Source organism: Anarhichas minor, unplaced genomic scaffold (assembly GCF_050575085.1).
Source record: "Anarhichas minor isolate MPS153535 unplaced genomic scaffold, ASM5057508v1 ptg000045l, whole genome shotgun sequence".
NCBI classification, from domain to species: domain Eukaryota; kingdom Metazoa; phylum Chordata; class Actinopteri; order Perciformes; family Anarhichadidae; genus Anarhichas; species Anarhichas minor.
The window spans coordinates 5,449,562-5,470,296 of record NW_027466491.1 but is presented as its reverse complement, the minus strand read 5'-3'; the positions used below and the strand labels follow the sequence as shown (position 1 = coordinate 5,470,296).

At 40.7% G+C, this 20,735-nt stretch overlaps 3 protein-coding genes across 4 annotated transcripts; 1 reads left to right on the top strand and 2 right to left on the bottom strand.

Moving 5' to 3' along the window:
* Positions 1-328: 328 nt before the first annotated feature.
* Positions 329-2,331, bottom strand: parp11 (poly(ADP-ribose) polymerase family member 11). The gene is made up of 7 exons (XM_076111532.1): positions 2,099-2,331; positions 1,869-1,983; positions 1,719-1,788; positions 1,526-1,589; positions 1,037-1,170; positions 797-942; positions 329-703 (listed from the first exon to the last, which is right to left on the bottom strand). The coding sequence occupies exons 1-7, from the start codon at positions 2,192-2,194 to the stop codon at positions 405-407; spliced, it is 924 nt and encodes a 307-aa protein (XP_075967647.1). The 5' UTR covers positions 2,195-2,331; the 3' UTR covers positions 329-404.
* Positions 2,332-2,448: 117 nt separating this feature from the next.
* On the bottom strand, positions 2,449-6,430 carry LOC142970981 (protein mono-ADP-ribosyltransferase PARP11-like). Of its 2 annotated transcripts, none has more exons than XM_076111530.1 (8): positions 6,263-6,430; positions 5,904-6,028; positions 5,334-5,466; positions 5,125-5,200; positions 4,856-4,928; positions 4,652-4,779; positions 4,216-4,367; positions 2,449-4,110 (listed from the first exon to the last, which is right to left on the bottom strand). In XM_076111530.1, the coding sequence occupies exons 2-8, from the start codon at positions 6,018-6,020 to the stop codon at positions 3,794-3,796; spliced, it is 996 nt and encodes a 331-aa protein (XP_075967645.1). In that variant the 5' UTR covers positions 6,021-6,028; positions 6,263-6,430; the 3' UTR covers positions 2,449-3,793. The 2 variants fall into 2 exon arrangements, with proteins under 2 accessions (XP_075967645.1, XP_075967646.1); XM_076111531.1 differs by having other exon boundaries at positions 5,346-5,466.
* Positions 6,431-7,575: 1,145 nt separating this feature from the next.
* On the top strand, positions 7,576-19,096 carry LOC142970979 (sodium- and chloride-dependent betaine transporter-like). Its single transcript, XM_076111528.1, has 15 exons — positions 7,576-7,768; positions 8,426-8,560; positions 8,873-9,013; positions 9,190-9,307; positions 10,329-10,379; positions 11,320-11,449; positions 12,494-12,628; positions 14,083-14,186; positions 14,283-14,407; positions 15,165-15,277; positions 15,352-15,489; positions 16,407-16,509; positions 17,213-17,313; positions 17,902-18,048; positions 18,195-19,096. Exons 1-15 carry the CDS (start codon positions 7,576-7,578, stop codon positions 18,360-18,362), a joined length of 1,902 nt encoding a protein of 633 aa, XP_075967643.1. The 3' UTR covers positions 18,363-19,096.
* Positions 19,097-20,735: the final 1,639 nt, after the last annotated feature.

Here is a 20,735-nt window from a genome sequence, read left to right as displayed (position 1 = left end):
GCTACACCACAGCCAGTGACGTCAGTGCAGGTGTGTGGTATTTGCTTTAATAATGAAAGTACAACGCCTGTTTCAACGTCACTGATTTGAGTGTGTTGATAATTGACACCTGGAGAGAGAGAGAGCAGTCCAATAGTTTTCTAGCCTGATGGAGTTACGTTTCGATTTCCTTGCTCCTGTTGAAAGTGCTTGTCAATAGTTTAGAGGTGCTGCTAACAAAGTCTACTCTACACCTGCAAATGCTACAGTCTGACTGTAATCTGAGTGTGTAAGTGCAGATGATAAACAAAATGGAACAGGAATAAACACATGTAGATCTTAGTTTGGTTCTGAAAATACATTTATTTATGAAGCTCCTCTGTTTTAAGGTCCAAGAGAAAGCTGCTCAAGATCTTCTTTTGACTTCATTTGTACTGAATCAGATACTCTGGATATATTTGATTTGGATCAAAAATAACAAAAATCTTTGGATGTGTGATATCATCCACACAGCTGTCGTGAGAGTTTTTGGAACTTCTATCATCAGGTCTTTGTAAATTTCCTTGTCCAACAGTTGATTTTCCGACCATTACCCGAGCCAGAAATATGACTTTAGTAATTTCACCCGGTACACCTCGTGTTTCCCCGCCATAAAGCAACAATTGATCCGTGCTGCTCTGGCTGTACTTGTCTGCAAATGCTGCATGTTTAGCAAAATATATTCCTAAAAAAAACAAAGGAAGTCAGATCAGTCAGACCTACATTCACAGTTGTAGCTACTCTATATAGTATAATGTTGCACAGTCATTTAACTTACCTTTGCCATACGAGCCTCGCACACGTAACCCTAAATCAAAGTTATATGTGCAAATGCCGTCAACATTTCTGATTTCGGTCCCATGAAAGAGGTTTTTCTCCTGGATTTCTTTGACGCCTTTGATTCTCATTAACTGCTTCTTTTTCCTTTGACATAAATAAACAGAAGGTTTTGATTACAAAGATGGAAAATGATGAAGGGGAATGGAGAGAGACAAATTCAAAGCCGTAGCCTACTTACCGACAATACATGTCCCATAAATCCATATTCTGTATCCTGATGATTGATACAATGGATCTGTTCAACAGCCCATCCGTCTTCACATAATGTGCCACAGTCTGATACTCAGCACCGAGTTCACTCAGAGGGATTAACTGTAAAATATATAAAAAATACACATTTAAATCATAATACTTGGCCTAAGAAATTAATTAATCTGAGTTTTTAAATGCCAATACCTGTCTGTTTCTTATTCAATAAAGATACTGAAAGTAAAAAAGTAACAATTTGTGAATTTATAATTATGCTTTTATCAGATTAATTTTATATATTTTTTTCCTAATCCAAACAAAGATGCTAATGTTAGCTAGAAATATGTCTTTGTGTAATTTAGACAATTTGAAACAAAATTAGAAATTTGATTACCAGTTATATCTTAATATAGTTCCTTGCTCACAACTGGCTTTACTGAATAGTTTTTAAATACATTTTTTGTTTAGTCATTGTCACCTGGTACGGACAAGTGGGATCAACCCTTTCCCAGAGAACAGGAGGAGCACTGAAGCAGGAGCAACTGTGGGAGGAAAGAGGAAGTCATTTCCATACTTTCACTTTCATTACTCGAGAAACTAAACTGACATATCTATGACTCACTGTTGTGAGTGTAAATCTTTTATTTGAATGTGTTTTAAATCTTATTTACCCTCTTTCAATGTTGTAGCCCCGTTGGACACGTATTTGCCTTCCTGTGGCGACATCAGTCCGTATCATTGCTGTTTAACAACACAGAAGTCATGTCAAATAAGTGCTATACAGGTAAATGATGAACACAAAATGTGATCAGATAGGCTACCTGAGAAATCAATCTTGATGTGACGATCGGATGACAATCCTTTAAACACCCCTTTTGAGTCTCTTCCAAAATACTTTTCCATATCCTCACTTCTAAGCGGGTTATCAGGGTGATTCTGCAGGACGGACAGAAGGTAACAAACGTTTAGTTATACCTCAGACATTCTGCTCCACGTAGACGTGTGTAAGGTAATGATAGACTTTAAATTTAAGATTAAGAAAAAAACGTACCTCAAATCTGTGCCACCGTCCACAGTCTCCTAGGTAATACCAAAACAATGGGGTTTCTGATGTGTCCATGGGTTCCACTTCTTCATTGTCCCCCATTGTGAATTTAATATATCACAACAAAAGCTGAACAAATAAGTTTTAAGTTAGGCAAAACTCTCCTTCCTCTCTCTGACGTGCTCGGGTAGCTATTCCAGTTGACATTGGTGTTCTTCATATACAAATAAGGTGCCATTCATAGCCACACCTCTGAGGTAGGCTGTCTCTCTTTACTTTGAAGAGGACATTGTTAGCAGCACCACATCATTCATCATCAGTCATCACCTCTGAAATGTGTTCAAAAAAAGAAGTCATTTCATATGCTTACGCTGAAAAGTTTATTAGTTGTAAGATGTGCAAATTACAGACACACACATATAGCTTCACACACACACACACACACACACACACACACCTCTAATGTTATGACTGGAAACATCCGTTTGTTTCCTTCACTTGCATTTACAAGGAAACGCAACGAGCTGCTTAGGATCCATCCTTGCACTGTTCCGCCACCTTGTGGCCAATATGATTCATTTTGTTGCTCTCCTTTCTCAAAAACACACACAATCATTCAATGGATTCAACAAATGCACACGCGGCAAAGCAATATTACATTTTGTGGTTCAGTTTCATTACAGTACTATACATGTGCTGGCTACATTCAGTTTTTTTTTTTTTTAAAGATAGATTCACACCAGGTGCAAAGAGAACCTGCTTATTCCTTAAAGAAACATCTTTCGCAGGTGGTGACATCACACTCGGGATCAAATGTCAAATGTGATGCTGATCTAGTTTTGGTTTGGAATGAACTTGGCTGCCAACGCATACAAAAACAAAAAAATCCAACCTCGGCCATTGTCACGTCTTTTAAAGACTGAAGTCAACGGTCAACAAAGTTACACAGAAACATATTGCTAAAAAGGACCACAAGTGAAACAAGACATCACAACTGTATGTCACTGTGACACAAATACAAAACCTTTCATGGAAAGGGGGGGGGGGGGGAAAGTGCACAGATGCATGGTTTAAAAAAAATGCAGAGGTAGAAGCGTTCTTTTGAATAAAAACAAAACCCCATGCCTACATAATACGTTGTACTAAGTACACACAGATGTCACTAACTGAATGAGTGAGCAGGAACGTGTTGCCGTTTTTTTGGTTTCGTCATTTGGAGTTATGTCTACATGACTTGTAAATAAGCTCATGCGTGGCACTGTGGATGTGGAGGAGGGGCTGTGGCCGATGGCAGGACATCACCCATAACCTACAGGCTGCAAGTCCCACTCATATTTTAAACAACTGTGCACTGGATATTGAACAAGCAAGCACAGATTTATGCATTGAATACAAAAATTGCCACAAAGACTGATCTTCAGTCAGCATTTTCATCCTTTTTATGTCGCGGAAACCATTCCAACCACAAGGGCCTGTCTCAGAATATACTGTACAGTACACAAACTGTACACGAAGTCTTTGTCTTTCCAATTTCCCCAAAGGCACTTTAGATGACCCATGTTCCAGTTCGGCACTGGATCTGACTGAAAGAAAAAGGCAAATGTCCCTTAAGCCGCCTCCTTTTTATTTCCAATTTTCATCCCGTCATCTGTATCCAAAATGTTTCCATGTTTAGAGATCCAGCCTCTATAAAAACAGGCTTCAGTAGAACTCAACCAGATACTCTGGGTAAATCTGATTGCTGTCAAAAATGACATAAATCTTTGGATTGGCCACATCGTCCACACAACTGTCATAAAAGTTGGTGAAGCTGGCATCCTTCGACGGCGGTCTGCAGTACATAGGGTGACCGACTATGTGTTCGCCAACAAGCACTCTGGCCAGGAACATGGTCTTGTAGGGCGGCTCAGTCGCAAATATCGGCGGGGCGAGTCCGTGTCTCTGCAGGGTGGTGTTGTGCTTCCCTGTGGTGTGACAGAATTTACTGGAATATTTGGCATCCCGGGCAAAGTAGCTTCCTGTAGGGGATGGAAAATTGAATGAAATGTTGAAAAATCAGACAAAAGCAAAAAAACAGTGGCAAATTGTTTCATGATGTGAAATCGCAACGCAGACAGATCTACCTTTGCCATAGACATCGCCATGGCTTCCTGTCAGCCGCCAGTCAAAGTTAAATGTACATATAGCTTGTATGTTGCTGTGTCCTGTGCCGTGGAACAGCATTCGCTCCTCAATGTCCAATGTGCGCTTGACTTTTCGCAACTGCGTTTTCTTCCTTGGGGGGGGGGGGGGGAGGGAGAACCAATGAATGACAACACGACACAGAGTACTGATCATCACTTTGTGGCTCAGTGTGCTATCAGCAGGGCATCACAATCTATTTCATGTTTCAGGGAAGGTGAGGATCCTCTCTATTGGGTTTAATTCTGTTGATTTACTTCAACAGAAGAAAAGCTTTGTCTGTTCGTAGGGGCTGGAAAAAGGACTTAAATGAAATCAGCATCACAGCAGAATTCTCTGGTAACAAACGTCACTCACAACAACACAACAAGGGTCTACCTGCAGAAGAATTCCCATAAGTCAAGGTTCTGAATCCTCTGGATGGATTTGATTGGATGATCCATAGTCCTTTCATACAGCCTGGCGACTTCTTTAAACTCATAGGTGTCTCTTCCGAGCTGGATAAGCTGCAAGAACACCAGTCACACCAGAGTAACGCAGTCAAAGTAATTCTAACAGTAGTAGGGCTGTTATTTGACTCACCTGATAGGGCTCATCAGTATTTATTCTCTCCCAATGACATGGAACAGGCAAGGCAAGATTATCACATATAAACCTGACAGAATAAGTGAAAGAGAGAGGAGAGGGTTCAGTCATTTCATTGTTACAGTTAAGTTCATTTGCATTAATGTCAATACACCAATGTCATTAAGGAAAAGGTTGCGATGAAGAAAGAAACCCTATCCTTTATTTTCCTTTATAGATAAAGGAATCACTTAAAGTTTCCGTGGAGTTTGAGCACCACATCTTACCTGAAGCCAGTTGCAGAGTGGAGGGAGCGTTTGATTGGCCGCTGCTTCCCTGTCGTTACATTTATCTGTCGCATCACTGGTGAGGAGTGCAACAAAGATTAGAGCCGCAGGAACTCGCATTCACGCACAATTTCTGGAACGGGATTAATCCCGACGACCGTCCGATGAAGAGCCTTTTTCGTACAGCTTTAACTAACTCGTTACTTAACTCATCACCATACCTGAGAAGTCCAGTCTGTAGGTGTACTTGGCTGTGTAGAATTCCATGACACCTCGTTGGTTTCTGCTGTAGCACTGCTCAATCTGAGCACTAGTCACAGAGCACGCGGCACTGGGATCAATCTGACAGGGGGATTGAGAATTGTGAATTACTCTAATGGAGAGCTGAAACATTTAGTTGATTTATCATTTGGTCCGTCGCCAAAAAGTTAATTGGCAGCTATTTAAGTGATTGATTAATTGTGATTTAGTAATATCCTAGAGCACACAAAGTAAGGACAATAAAAGCAATGAATTCTCACATTTAAACAATCAAATAGTTGTCATTTTGTCTTGAAAAATCACTTTACTTACTACTACTTCTTCTACTTACTTTCCACGTGGGAATTGCATTGACTAAACCAAAGAAGAGCTAGTCTGTGACATTGCACCGAGTAGCCTTTGACTGACATTAAAGCCTGCAGACTTTAGGCTCTCAGCTGCACACAATCAGAGAGCAAGGTGTCACAGGGCGAGGGATCATAGGACTGTACGAAAGTGCATTGTGATGTGTGAACTACCTCAAACATGTGCCAAACTCCACACTCAGCCAAGTAGAACCAGCACCATTTGGGATCCGAGGTGTCCATCTCCTCCATCTCAGTGGACTCCTCCTCTGACGCCCTGATGGCTAACATAGCTAAATCTGAAATGAATAAGTGAAAATACACTTATGCAAATAGCAGAATAAATCAAGGTATGGGGGAGGGGACCAAGGTGATGTTTTATTCGTGACACAAACATAACTTCGAGTGCATATTTTAAGTCATGTTCGTGAGGGAATGTAAACAAATTCAAATAATACAGAAACTGCCTTATCAAGCTAGCTTTCATTAGCGGCTGCCGCTCCTGACTCCTCTCAACTCAACGGGTGCCTTACCGGTTTCCAGCCCGTCTCTAACTGGCTCCCCGTCCTTATCACGATGTAATTAAATCCTACGTGCATTATGAATCACAAAACATCACAGACTCCGAATGGCAAGGGACGACTGACGCGACATAACACTTTCGTCTTCCTGTGCGTTGTTTACTTTTATTTCCTGGTTCGTCACGCAGAAACGTCAATGCGTCAATATGATGTAACTCCTCCCCCTATTATCAAGAGTAAATGGTCCCTGATTCTGTCCTGTCAGGGTAAACATCTGCCCGAATACAGCACCAAAAATGTTTTAATTAAGAATAAATTGTTCATGGATTATTATAAAATGTAAGTTTGTGCGTATATAAGGAGACGCCTGGTATGCTGTGCCTATGTATAGAAATAGAAACGGTGTGTTTAACACGTTTCAGCTTGCAACTCAGACACGTTTTTTAGGTTATAAGAACTAATTAGAACCAGACAACAGTGGAGGAATAGTTGAAAGTATGTTTTCGATTAACTGCTGCATGTTTTACGTGAGTGTTTTATATTTTTTACATTTCATGCCACTTGAAGTGAAATATTTCGGAAAGAAGTATTTCACTTCAGTGCATATGGATCATAGTAGTAAGTAATACTTACTTTGCAGATTGAGAAATGACATACAAAGGCGCTCAGCTCATATGATGCACCAGAGACCTACTCTTATAATAATAATAATCTAATAATAATAGTCAAACAACATAGCGATCTATCAAAAATATGTATTTTTGCACAAATATATATATTTTTTCATGCATGAGGACTTTAGTGGGGCATGCCTATTTCACATTGTGGTGAGGGAGCGTCCACGAGGACGGCTTGTTCTGAATGGGACGCAGTAATAGTGTGTGTGTGCGCGTGTGTTCGTGTGGTGTCCATCAGGACACGCCCACCTTTACAGTAGAGATTTTCTTCAAACTTCGGTTAGTCAGTCTCGGGATTTCATTTACGCCACCCACTGCAAGCCCACGAGTGAGTTAGTTGCATGCATTTAAAACTCTCTTAAGAAGCTAGAAATATTTGCCTTAATAAGTTCTTACGGTAGTTTTTGCAATCATCAGCACAAGTTGGAAGAGTCATTTCTTGGAAGAATTGCATTGGGAGTTGGATAGTTTTGTCATTTGGCGTTGACAGAACCAGGAGAGAAGGTTTAATAGACTGTTGTCTGAGCTGTTGGGATAATTATGAAAACTACCAATTAAATTGTAAGGGCCTCTGGACGAGAGGTACAGACATGGTTTGCATTTCACGTGTGTTTATAATGTGTGTGCATTCATGCAGACGGAGAGACTATGACTAAGGAAACGGCCACAGGGACTCCTGCTGGAGTCTCGGGACCAGATGAAGTGGTGCCTCCTCAGGGTGGGGTTCAGCCGAGAGGGAAATGGGCCAACAACATGGAGTTCATATTCTCCATGGCTGGAGAAATCATTGGCCTCGGGAATGTTTGGCGTTTCCCTTATCTGTGCTATAGAAATGGAGGAGGTAAGGGACCAGGTTTTTGAGATATGGGGGGATTATTTGCTGGATGTAAGTAGATGTAAACTGAAAAGGTGTGTGTGTGTGTGTGTGTGTGTGTGTGTGTGTGTGTGTGTGTGCGCGCACATGCATTTGAATACCTGTACACACGTGTATTTGCATGTTTGCATGTGTTAATGTATGCATGTTCAATGAAATGACAGATGGCAAACAGATCAGGTAGATCATGAGAGAGGAGAGGTGACACCAAAAGTCACTCACATCTGTCATTAAAAAACGTATTCTTCCTCATCTTACTGGCACACTGAATTCACGACAAAAATGGTTTCCATTGTTGTCCGCATTGTCAGAAAACATTTCATAATATCCCATTTTAGCTTCTGTATAGATAGATAGATAGATAGATAGATACCAATCTCTAAGAAGGGTCCTTGACAATTTTCCCAAGTAACATGGAAAATAGTGTAATCCCACTGTAAATTCTTTCATTACAATTAATCCCTTTCATCCCACTTAGCTAGTTACATAATCAACCTTTAATATGTGTTGGATTTGTGGCTTAATATGTATTTATTTGTCTGTGTGCAGCGTGCCAATATTTATGGAAACGCTGCTTTACATCACATACGAGTGACTGTCTTTAAAGGTTATGTTTATTTGCAGGTGTCTTCTTCATCCCTTACTTTGTGTTCCTCTTCTTCTGTGGCATCCCTGTGTTCTTCCTGGAGACGGCGTTGGGCCAGTACACCAGTGAGGGCGGGGTGACCGCCTGGACGAAGATATGCCCCATGTTCCAGGGTAAAGACAAGGCTCGGACAGATTTTTTGTAGAATTACTCAACAATGAGTCCGTTGACATGCAGGAAATGCATGTTTTTTTTCATCGTGCTTTCTTCATTGTTACTGGAAAAATACATCAAGATAAATACATTTTGTTGATTGTGGCCAGTACTGGTGATTGATTTTTCAGACCACATGAAATGCTTCCAAAGTGAAATAATGGTAAGAATTAAAGGAGAATATGTACGTACATGAATATCTCAGTGTTTGCGACTGGGAAACCAAACCAAACTTTGTGTGAAAGTGTGTGAAAACTCATTTTGTCCTGCAGGTTTGGGGATTGCGGCCCAAGTGATTGTGGCCTATCTGAACATCTACTACATCGTGGTGTTGGCCTGGGGCATCTTCTACCTGTATAACTCCTTCAAAAGCCCGTTGCCCTGGTCCACATGTGACAACTCGTGGAACACTGGTGAGTCATGCTTTGTGGTGAATCGACACTGGGTTGTTTAAACACATCTGTATTTGATCAGCGGTGTCGTTATTGCTTTCTTACAGACTTCACCGAAAGAAAATTTGACACATTTTAACACTTTGAAGCATGCAACATCCAACTCACCCTCATCTTTCTTTCCTAAAACCTCTTAGAGTTATGTCACAGTCGCTCCAGCGTCTTTGCCAACCCAGATTTGTTTCAAGCTGGCTCAAACTGGTCGTTCCTCAACAACATCACCGTACTTGACTACTCTCCCAATGACAATTACACGTAAGTTGCATCGTTATTGTCAAGCTGTACCTGGTGAACGTTAGATATTATATTAGTGTTAATGTAGTCTACTGTAGGTTATGTATATTATTCCTAAACAAGTAGTTTTGTTGCCTTAAACCTAGCCAAACTGTGACTGAAAAATTATTAAAATTAAAATTTTAAAATTAACTAAATAATAAGTGTTACTAAGTATAAAAATGCTGCTTCTCAGAGGACCCAAGCCCAAGTCACAAGCCCTTAGTTTGACCCATTCACCAAGCTAACTATTGCTAAATTAAGTAGCATATTCAACTCGAACGGGTGTAAATAGCTGAATAGCTGCCATGTGACTATTCTCACCGGGGTCCAAATACACAGAAAAAGCAAGAAATATGGCATTAGTATTGGCTTCTATAGATGTAGCAGCATTCGGACACACCCATGCTTTCATGTTCAGAGCAGGAGGTTCTTACATCTGTTTCTGTAGTAAAAAAAAGTACAAGAAAACAACTATTAATCGTTCCCTAGGGATAGTTGGAAGGTGAAAAGTACACCTAATAAATATAAAGGACTTTAGTACAATAGTGCCTTAGGACAATAGTGGTTGAAAAAAACAAGTGGGGTTTTAAATGGTAGAAAAATGCCATATTGATATAATAGACATGATGGGAGATTTACAAGAGATAAATGGGAAGTTTGATACCACTCTCATACGGTAAATATGAAGCTACAGCCAGCAGCCTGTTAGCTTAGCTTAGCATGAAGACTGTGAACAGTGAAACAGCTGGGCTCTGTCTGAAGGTATCACAATCCCAAATCCATCACGTTTAAATAATAACGATTAAACACAGTCGTAGTAACACCCCTTTGAACATTGTTGATATCGCTCAGATATCTGAGTGCTGCAGTTTAGAAAATGAAATGTGAGGACTTGACTATTCAAAGCTAAAAACAATGCAGAAGAATTGTTTAAAGTTATTATTCAATTTCAAATCACCTTCCTTACTTGCATATGTTTTTAAAAATATGTTTCCTGCAGTATAAGTGACCCATACGCGATTGGCAGGTCGCCGGAAGAGGAGTTCTGGCAGTGAGAAACACACACACACACACACACACACACACACACACACACACACACACACACACACACACACACACACGCTCACACATTATCTTTTTAAAACGAGAAAGTAATTTCATCCTCCCCAGCGTGCATGTCTGGAACATTCCTCAGCAATAGCTTCCAGCCTGTTCCCAAGAGGCCATCTTTACTGTCTGGGCATTAAGTGAACATGATGCTAACGATGAACCATTATCGCTATCATACTAAAATGGAAGGAGTCTCTGTCTGTATATATAATTATCTACGTACTATGTCTGTTCTTTGATTTTCCCGGACAACCGTTCATCCAATCGACTTCACACAAGGTGGGTGTTTTGCTGAGGACCCAAGGAAGCACGGTGCAGAGTGTGAAGTAGTTTGGATGAGCAGTTCTCGGAAAAGCTGCAAGCAGCAACACCGGAGGCCAAGCGATCGCCCCGTTTCCAAACAAGCACTGCACTATTTATACTAATTTGCAGATATTTTGGAACACAGCTGCTGCTCTTCACATGATAATCCCCTGATATTGGGAAATCACTCAGCTACAAACTGCACTGCATGATGAGAACAATATGTGCTCTGTTACCTGCAACTTCTATAATACAACCCGAAGCCATCCAAAATAAACCATGACAGATTTCCACATCTGTATTTATTCATTGAGATGCTTCGTCCTTTTTTGCTGTATTTGAAATTATTCCCACTCAAGTGGACACACTAAAGGGAAATATAACGTTGGATGCGTTCATGGAGCACTAGTAGCGAGCTGTGTTTATCTGCAGTGGGAGAAGGCTTATGAAATAAGGAACAAAGTGGATTCAATTGCACAACTGTACATCCATCAGTCTGCGTGTTATTTAGTTATACAGTTATTATATATATATATAGTTATTAGTTTTACATATGTGTTTTCTCTTCCCCACAGACGCCGTGTGTTAAGGATGACAACTGACATGTCCCTGGGTAAGGTAAACTGGGACCTGGCTTTCTGTCTCCTGCTTGCCTGGATTGTTTGTTACTTCTGCATCTTTAAGGGAATCAAATGGACAGGAAAGGCGAGTACTACCTTTGAACCCATACACAGTGCTGTCCCTGATATTAAGTTGCATACACATGGCTTCTCTAGCTCATCTCCCCTTCTTTCAATCTACCTTCACACCTAGTATGTGATTGGCATGGATGTAATAAAAGAAAATCAATGGGTGATTGATTTTTATCTGGAGTCATCAATGCATACAAAGTTTTAAGTTAGAATTAAATTAAGATGCTTGCATCTACTGGACATTATGTGGAAGACAAAAGCTAGGGCATGCAGGTATTTAACATATTTGAACACACACACGCACACACACACACACGCATTAAATCTTGTCCTCTTATACACTTCAGAGGAAACACAAGATGGATTCCCCTTCTTGAGTCTTCTTTATGGCAACAATCAGTAAAACCTCTCAGTCCACAGTTTGTTTGGATGCACTGTAAACATACTTGAATTGCTCTTCTTCCATTGCCCAGCTGACACGGTATGCATGCTTATTGCCCCAGTTGTTGATACAGGTGTCTTTGAAAGAAACTCTAGAGCTTGTAATGATAAAACGTACTTGCAGTTAACACAAGTAATCGCAAAATCAATCAAAAGATTTGAACTTTATTGCTCTATGGAGTGTTTTAGCATATTTCAGCTCCTTGTTTTGGTTAGACATTGTGGATTAACTCTGATAAACCCGTTGTAACTTGTCCGGCACCAAACGGCAGGCAGATAACTTTTGTGGAGCTAAGGGCCAGAAATGTCTCTCATGAGTTACTGGAGACCAAAAACAGAGCTGAAAGAGAGAGAATACTGGACAAGATCATAACAAAAAAAGTATTTTTAATGTTGCTTCATGTCTGCTTGATGTGTAAAAAGGCAGCGCACGGGGAAGTTTGCCCTCAAAGCTTGTATATCAAATTCATAAGATAGTAATAACTTAGTGTTTCGTGTCAGTGTGCTTGTTTCCGTTGTCCCAAAAAATGCCTTTATGCAGGGTAAATGAAAAGAGTGAGTGTTTCAGTGTACATATACAAACTACCTTTTTGTTGTATGTGTTTTGTGTTTTCAGGTCGTGTACTTCACTGCTACATTCCCCTACCTGATGCTGTTCATCCTCTTCATCCGAGGAGTGACCCTCCCAGGAGCCGGGGAGGGACTTCGATATTACCTCACCCCTGACTTAAGCAGGCTCTCTGATCCACATGTGAGTACTCTAACAGGAGGAATGCAGTGCCCTGTTATCTCCTCCCCCTTTTCTTTTTGTCTTCAATCTGGTTTCCGGTCACAAGACAGAGTCTTAACAAGAAAAGCAAACCAGGATCCTTTTTCAGTGAGAAATTTGTCAAAGAAAGCTTCCCCCTTGAGTATACAGTAACATCACCACACAGGAGTTAAAACAATCTCAATCTCACACTATGAAGGCATATTTACCATCATAAAAAGTTAATATAACTATTTTTAACCTGAAACTCCATCATTGCGAACTTCTGATTTATTTTACATAAAATAAGTATTACATTCTCACAGCAGATCTGTCATTCACTCAGCATAATGATGTACTTTCTAAACTGAAAAGGAAAAAAAAAAAGTGAGTTCTGGATGCCATGCTCATGCACAATGACAGCCTCTGTTTCTGCCAACGACGACGAATTAAGAAAATAACTCTTTCTCCCACAAAAGAGATCATCACCCCTCTTACTTCCCCTCACCCTGCTTCCTCTCTATGTCCGTCTCCCTCTTTACAGTAACCAGAGGGTTAACCCTCAGGCACCCCCTCCCTCGTCTTTGAGGACTCTCTCAACCATTGTGGGATTCTTAGAATGCAATCGTGGAAGGAAGCAAAGGGGAAAAACTGTGAGAAATTTGGCGTAATGTCGAAAGCAGGTGAAAGCAGTTACGTGTCAGAAAGCAGAGGTATGCACTCCCGCATGCTCTTAAAAACCGAGCCGGAAACCAGTTCTGTTTCTAATAAGTCCTGCTTCAGCATGCACATGTTTCTGCTTGAACCGCAGAGGAAATCGTAAACAAGTTCTGGTCCGCATCTGGGGCCTGTTTGAACTGTCTCTCCTTTTGTTCATGTGCGTGTGAATCTGTATTCAGAACCGCCAAATAAAACGCATGTTTCTAAAGACACAACAGTTTCCTCCTTGTCTGGTGTCCGATTGACTGACTCACTGATAAGTCTGTCTCACTGTGGGGCCAGAGAAGGGGCCCATGGGAAAAATGGCCAGCTCTGTCTTTTACTGGACGAGACTCGCAGTGCTGTTGTGCCTCTAATGTTAACCAGATGCTGTCAGACAGACATTCGTGTCAACAAACCCGCCCACGCCCGCCAACCTGAATGGACGCATATGTGGCGCACACTCACTCTCACAGTTGTAAATGCAGGGACAGAAACAAAAAGGAATTTACTATATAACGTACATTTCAACACACAATCACAGAAATTGCCAAATAATTAATACTGGCATAAAGCAAAGCTGTTTGTTATTGTGCAGTTGTGGTTATTTGTTTTGACCTGACAAATTCCTTTGTTATTGCTCTGTAAGGAAAAAAAGTTGATGGAAAGCATACTGTATATCCGGGTTATTTTAACAATGTCAACATTCCAGGTCCCTCTCAAATGTTTCAAAAGTCAATCTCTTACACATCTTCTAGGTGTGGCATGATGCAGGGACTCAGGTGTTCTTTTCCTTCGCCGTGTGTCAGGGAGTACTGACCGCTCTGGGGAGCTACAACAAATACAACAATAACTGTTACAGGTCGGTGTCCTCACAACGCAGCGCATGGTCACATTTACAGGTTTTACATTCATGCGCTCCTTCACAGTGCAGGCTTTTGTTCTTGGTGTGTTGTAGGGATTGCTTGGCACTATGCTGCCTGAACAGTGCCACCAGTATCTTTGCTGGTTTTGTTGTGTTCTCAGTGCTGGGATTCATGGCTCATGACATGGGCGTATCGATGGATACAGTTGTTTCTGCCGGTGAGTTCTTTTCTCCCTTTTCAGCATCTGCATCTTTCATTTCACTGCTTGCTTTGACAGTTGTTGTATTTATTTTTCATGCATTGTTGGGCTGCAATAAATAACTGTCTTTGAATCATCAAATCTTCATATTTGAGAAGCTAGAAACGGCAAATGTTTGGCATTTTTGCTTTATTGTTCGATCATGAAAACAGTTGTCCATTCATTTTCTAACAATCGACTAATTGTCGCAGCTGTATTGCATCGTGGCTCTACAGTAATTCTGGCAGTGGCAGCAACAATCAACAATGTCCACAAGATGGCATCTTAAGTTGACACACAGTTGAAAGATTTTTACTTAGATGGGATCGGGACCCCCTCGAAGGGTCACAGGAAAAATGTGAGGGCGCACAAGATGATTGAAGGGATAAGAACGAATATTTCTCTTCCACGGAATTAGGTTGATTTATTTTTTCTTTCACTGGTCATTATTAGGCTTAAAGGAACAGTGTGTAGGATTTTGGGGGAGCAATTGGCAGAAATGGAATATTTTACATAATATTCACAACTATATTATCATTTGTGTATAATAAGCTCAAACAGAATCGTGTTTTGGTTTGCTTAGAATGAACCCTTCATATCTACAGAGGGAGATCCAGAGAGAGCCTTTCCTGTTTTATGTTACGTGAAGGCCAGCGTAGCTCTCTGACACGCTTGGAAAGTAAAGGAGTGAGCGGATAGACATGTGTTGATTGATCTATTCATGTGCTTTCTACAGGTCCTGGTCTGGTCTTTTTGGCGTATCCAAGGGCTCTGTCGTTACTGCCCGGCTCATCCTTCTGGGCTGTGCTCTTCTTCCTCATGATCCTCTTCCTGGGCCTGGACAGTCAGGTATTGTATTGAACGCAGTGTTTTCAGCAGCATATCATACTCCCTTCTGAGCCAATTTGTTTCCTTCCCCACAGTTTGTGTGTGTGGAGAGCATGGCCACAGCCCTCACAGACCTGTTCCCACGTCACCTGAGGAGGCCGGGCGGCAGGGAGGTGCTGACCCTGGTCATAGCCGTTGTCTGTTTTCTATTGGGGCTGCCGCTCATCACAGAGGTAAGCAGCAGAGAGACTTGTGATCATGAGATACTTTTTTATTTAGCACGATAACGCACGATAATCAGGTCATTTTTGTAGTTGTTTAATACTTGAATTCATGACCAAATACCTATAAATTAGCAGCTATATCTTCTAATTGGCAAATATTAGCATGCTAGCATTCTGAACTAAGACAACACATATGGTAAGCATAACTGCTAAACATTGTGATGGAAGATTTCTATGTTAATCGGGAGAAGAGAGAGTTGTTCACAAATCACTAACAAAGTCTTCAAAAGATTCAAAGTTGTCTTTGTCCATTTATTTGCTTGCAAGGGAAGAGTTCCTGTTTTAAACTACCCTTCCGAGAAACAGAGTATGTGAACATGTCTTCAGTTAAAAAAACAGGTCTTTATTTGCTGACATCTGTGTCTTGCAGGGCCTGTTTTTACTTCTCCATTATACTGAGATGTTCTTCTCTCTTCTCTATGTTTTTTTCCATGATGCTAATACATATGTTACCATTACAACATGCGCATGCTATCATTTAGCTCAAAGCTTTTGCACAGCCTCATACAACTGTTAGTATGGCTGTAAACGCTTAGTGTTGTTAATGAACAAACTAACTTGAACAAAGCATAACCTTGCAGTTTTCTTTATTATCAATATTCAAAAAGTGGGCATAAGGCAATAGGGAATTGTGAAGTGTTGATAGAATATACACTATATGCTACACTTAATATCCTATGTACACCAGTAATTAAAGGGTTTGATTTCATGATGTATGACACATATGGCAATGTCGTGCTCTGGTATGTGGGTCACTGACTCACAGGAAATTGGTAACGATGAAGTCTGGATAGTCAGCAAAAAAAAAACACAGCTTGTCCGTTTTAATGTTTTTTTCCTGCATGTGTATTGTGCTCATGTTTCAGGGAGGGATAGTCCTCTTCCAGCTCATTGACACCTATGGTGCCAGTGGAATCAGTCTCCTCTCTATCGCCTGTTTTGAGTGCGTTGTCATTGGCTGGGTGTATGGTAAGTCGTGCCATTGGCCGTAATGGCCACACTACATGATTTATATTATGCAACAGTGAACCGCTGCTGGGCTGTTCGTCAAAACACACATTATTTACTCACTTCAAAAATATTTCTGAAGACCTAAATATCTGAAGCCTTTTGCTTATTTCAAGAGACTGAAGGCGTATTCCTCAGTGCTTTCACAAACATCCTGACCGCGTTTGTGTATATACACAGTAATCAATTTCTGTGACTCTGTAAAAGTGCATTTCCTCCCCAAAAACGACTCGCTCTTTGGAATAAGGCTCATCTACACATCTTCTACGAATGCAAACCGATGCAGAGTGAGATATCGATCCGTTTCTTCAGCTGCTTCCTCGTCCCCGCTTCGAGTTGTTCAGCCGTCCGTTTGGGCCTCTTCTGAGTTGTGCTGAGTCTGTGTTGAGCGTGCACAAACTTCCTCACCCAAACTTAAATGAGCCACTCGCTTTCCTCCTCCGCGTAGATGCGATCAGTTTGATTACTGTATCATTTTTGTAGCCGTGTCTACTATCCTTGAATCTTAGGTTCTTTTCACTACTGGTCAAACAAACGAACATTATATAGTCGACACAAAAAATATACCACAAAGCTTAGGCTTCAACATCTCATTGGGTTTTTAGTTTCCTGTAAGAGCAAAACCCCTTTGATTGACTAACACCTCCCGTCTATGACTTTGCAGGTGCGGACCGTTTCTATGACAACATTGAGGACATGATCGGGTACAAACCGTTCCCCGTGCTGAAGTACTGCTGGTTGTTCATCACGCCGCTCATCTGTGGGGTGAGATACTCACACCTGCGTCACGTCTCTCTCACTGGATTCATTTACTTTGCGTCTCTGCTTTCATGTCCATTTCCTTTCATGTTTTCATATGTATTCATGAATTTCTACCTTCAGAACACAGATCCTTAGCTGCCTCTTGTCTTCGTTTCTTCTTGTTCCCCCCTCTCTCTCCTGGCCTTTCTGTCTTTGCCACATCAGTAGTTATGCTCGAGCTCACATATGGGGGAAAAAAAGAGTCGAGACTGCAGATTATTCCTGAAAATGTTGACATATCTGTTTTTAAAACCACACTTTGCTGCGTGATCGGTACAAGATCAGAAAGTACTGCAGACATGTTCATTCTTAACGGGAATCAGTAGTCAGATAAAGGAGCATATTGGTGGTTTTGTATGTTTAAGCAGCACATATCACATACAATTAAAGATACGTAACTTCTGATTCAATTTAGAGAGAATTAGATTTCATTCACTAACTGGCCGCTTTCATTCCACTTCTTTCTATTGGTTAGGATTTGTTTCTCTAGCTCAACAAAGCCCACCATTACACTTGTTTTACAGCTAAGCCTTTTTACTTCTTGTCCCCTAGGTCACACTACTGTATGAACTGGTGAACTCACACCGTATCATCGTGTACGGTTATGTAATCGGCAACTGGGGCGTCGTCTTGGGCTCGCTCCTTATCCTCGCTCCACTGATGTGTGTCCCAGTATTCATTGTCGTCTCCCTGGTAAAGGTGTGTGAATTTGAAAGTAGGATTTGGTCAATTTCAAATATAATTTCGTTTTCTTCTTCTCAGATCTTAACCTTCATGCTGTGGTAGGTGCTTAACTATGTTTCCTAACATTATGTTTTAATTGCATTTCCCCTCCTAAAAATCAGAATCCCCAAAACATGACTACACCATCGAGTGATCTGCGTCAGGCTCAACCACACAAGCCAATTCTCACACTGTGTGAATGCGTCGTCTTCAAGGCACAGGTGCAGCCAAAGAGACATGCGGTGGAAAACAAAGAGGATCTGATGATGGGGGAACCCAGCGTGGTTTAATGGCAGCACGTTATGGTGCATAGATGTCCTCATTGATTGGTGCAAATCTGTGACAACAATTTTATAATCGTGTGCAAACTTTTATAAGTGTTTACACATGTCATGAGTATTCAGGGACAGTTATATTTTTTTTACGTTGTGTTTTTTCTTCTTGCTACATTAGTCTTTACCTTTTTAATTTGTTTTAATAATGAATAATATTGGAAAAGTCCCATACAATGTACATTTTTCTAAACACCTATAATCCTCTAATGTAAGTGTCTTAAAAAAGTACTTCACCGACAAAGCCTTTCACTCCTATAATACTTACAATGGCCAGTTAAAAATCTATATCGTTGCAGCAGAACCAGAGATATCGTCTTTTTTTTATTCCAATCATTCTTCACCCACATTTAACAGACTTTGATGTGTAAAAAGGATGGATCGCCCCTTAAAAACATGCATCTGGAGCATTTGAGTTATGACCATGTTTTACCCGCAATTGCAAATTGTAGTAGCAGTTTGTCATCAAATGTATAATGCAGTCAAAACTGTTACATCCTACAATGTTGATCCTAATCAATGCAAAATCTGATTATGCGCTGCTGAATTTGTTGTTTTACTGCAATGGTGCTCTCATGTCCATTGAGTGTTTGTACACTGCTAGGTTCACTTTTATTTTCATAGATACGTCAATTCATGATATATGTTACAATAGTGATGAACCTCATTAATCTCATTAAACATATCCCTATGTTCAATATCCTGGTGCCGTGTGCCTCTTTTCATTCTGTCCCATATCGATTTCTGACCAGTGAGGATAAACATGCAATACAAAGTTCAGGATGATCAGCTCGTCGGGTCAGCGAATAAATCCCATGCTTTCTTTTTATGTAGCAAGAAAACGATAATATTACACAAGTCTGTGTGTCTTTCGACCTTATTTCTGTCATACATGCTTCAAATTCAATAACTCGTGGATGTGTGTACGTGTGATTTTACAGTATGTGTAATTGGTGAACATGAACATGCTCAATCATAACGCCAAGTTCAGTCAGCTGTGTGATCCAAACCGGCATTCAATTAACAGAGAATTCCGGTCAGTAGCCTCCCACCTACTCACCCCCTCACTGCTCCTGACGACAGCGAATGACCTTGAAAAAATGTGTCCCTGAAAGCTTAAAAGCCAATCATTGCATCAATCAAGTGCGCCTTCAAATTGACATTGGTTTACTTTTTTCTCATGAAGATACAAATGAACAACTTGAAGCTATCAGATGTTCCTCAAGTGACAGGAAACAGCGGTAGGGAAAGGTTGTGACCCCATTTTGTCCATTGATGGCTCTGTGCTTAAATTAGAAGTTGCCTGAGGGTGCATATATATATAGGTTTGTGTTTACAATTAGAGAAACTACTCATCGATCTTTACATAACTATTAAACCAGCTGCAGCAGAGAACCAGAGTGGAAAACACAAACCAACAACTGAAGATATCTACACAAATATGGAACGGTGAGTAAATGAATAACAGTGGGACCTTATTAGATTTCATGGAAACAGCAGTTTGTACCTCAGCTTTCCGTTAAAAATGTGAACTCCTGAAGCAAATCTGAGATAACCGTGATGACATCTCTATGACTTCGTCAAGTTTATTTTCTCAGACTTTATGAAGCTCCCTCCATAGCCCTGGAAGACATCATACACCTGGTTTAAACCGTTTCCCTTTTAAAAACACATCAATATTGAATCGCTGAGCTTTGAAATATCAAAAACAAAAACACTCTGACAGAAACAAACAAAGTGTGAATTAAAGATCAAATCTATAGGAATGTAAAACATTTGCAGTGTGTCAACCACTTGGGACGTTTGGGTTAAAATCACCTGGATAATCTGAGCATGCTGGGCAATTCAATTGAGTCAATTCTGCTGCATCAAGACTGCATCAGACTAAAAGTAGATGTAAAAAATGAGAACATTTTTCAAGACTAGAGAGACATTTTTTCTACGAAAATAAATGGGGGAAGACTACAGGGTTTGAAAGTTGAAAGTGAAGCGGGGGGGGGGGGGAGATAATGTGCATATATACTCTGTTAAACCTTTTCTTGTGTTTAGACCTCCGAACCATCCGTGGGGAAAGAGCTCTATCCATTCAGCTGAATTATTCTAAGTGTCTGTTCAATAAAATACTCAAAGACATTTGAGAGTTGTCACATCACGGTTATTTCTCACATCACAAATTGGCGAGGAGGATGGGATTGGACGAGCAATCGGGACTCCGTTGGACAGAAGTGCACTACTAGATAGCTGATTCCTCCCAGATGGTTGAGAGGCTGTCCTCAGACGGGGTTCGAGATTGCCGCTCCGATCCTGGAATTGGAAAAAGAATGCCACCCG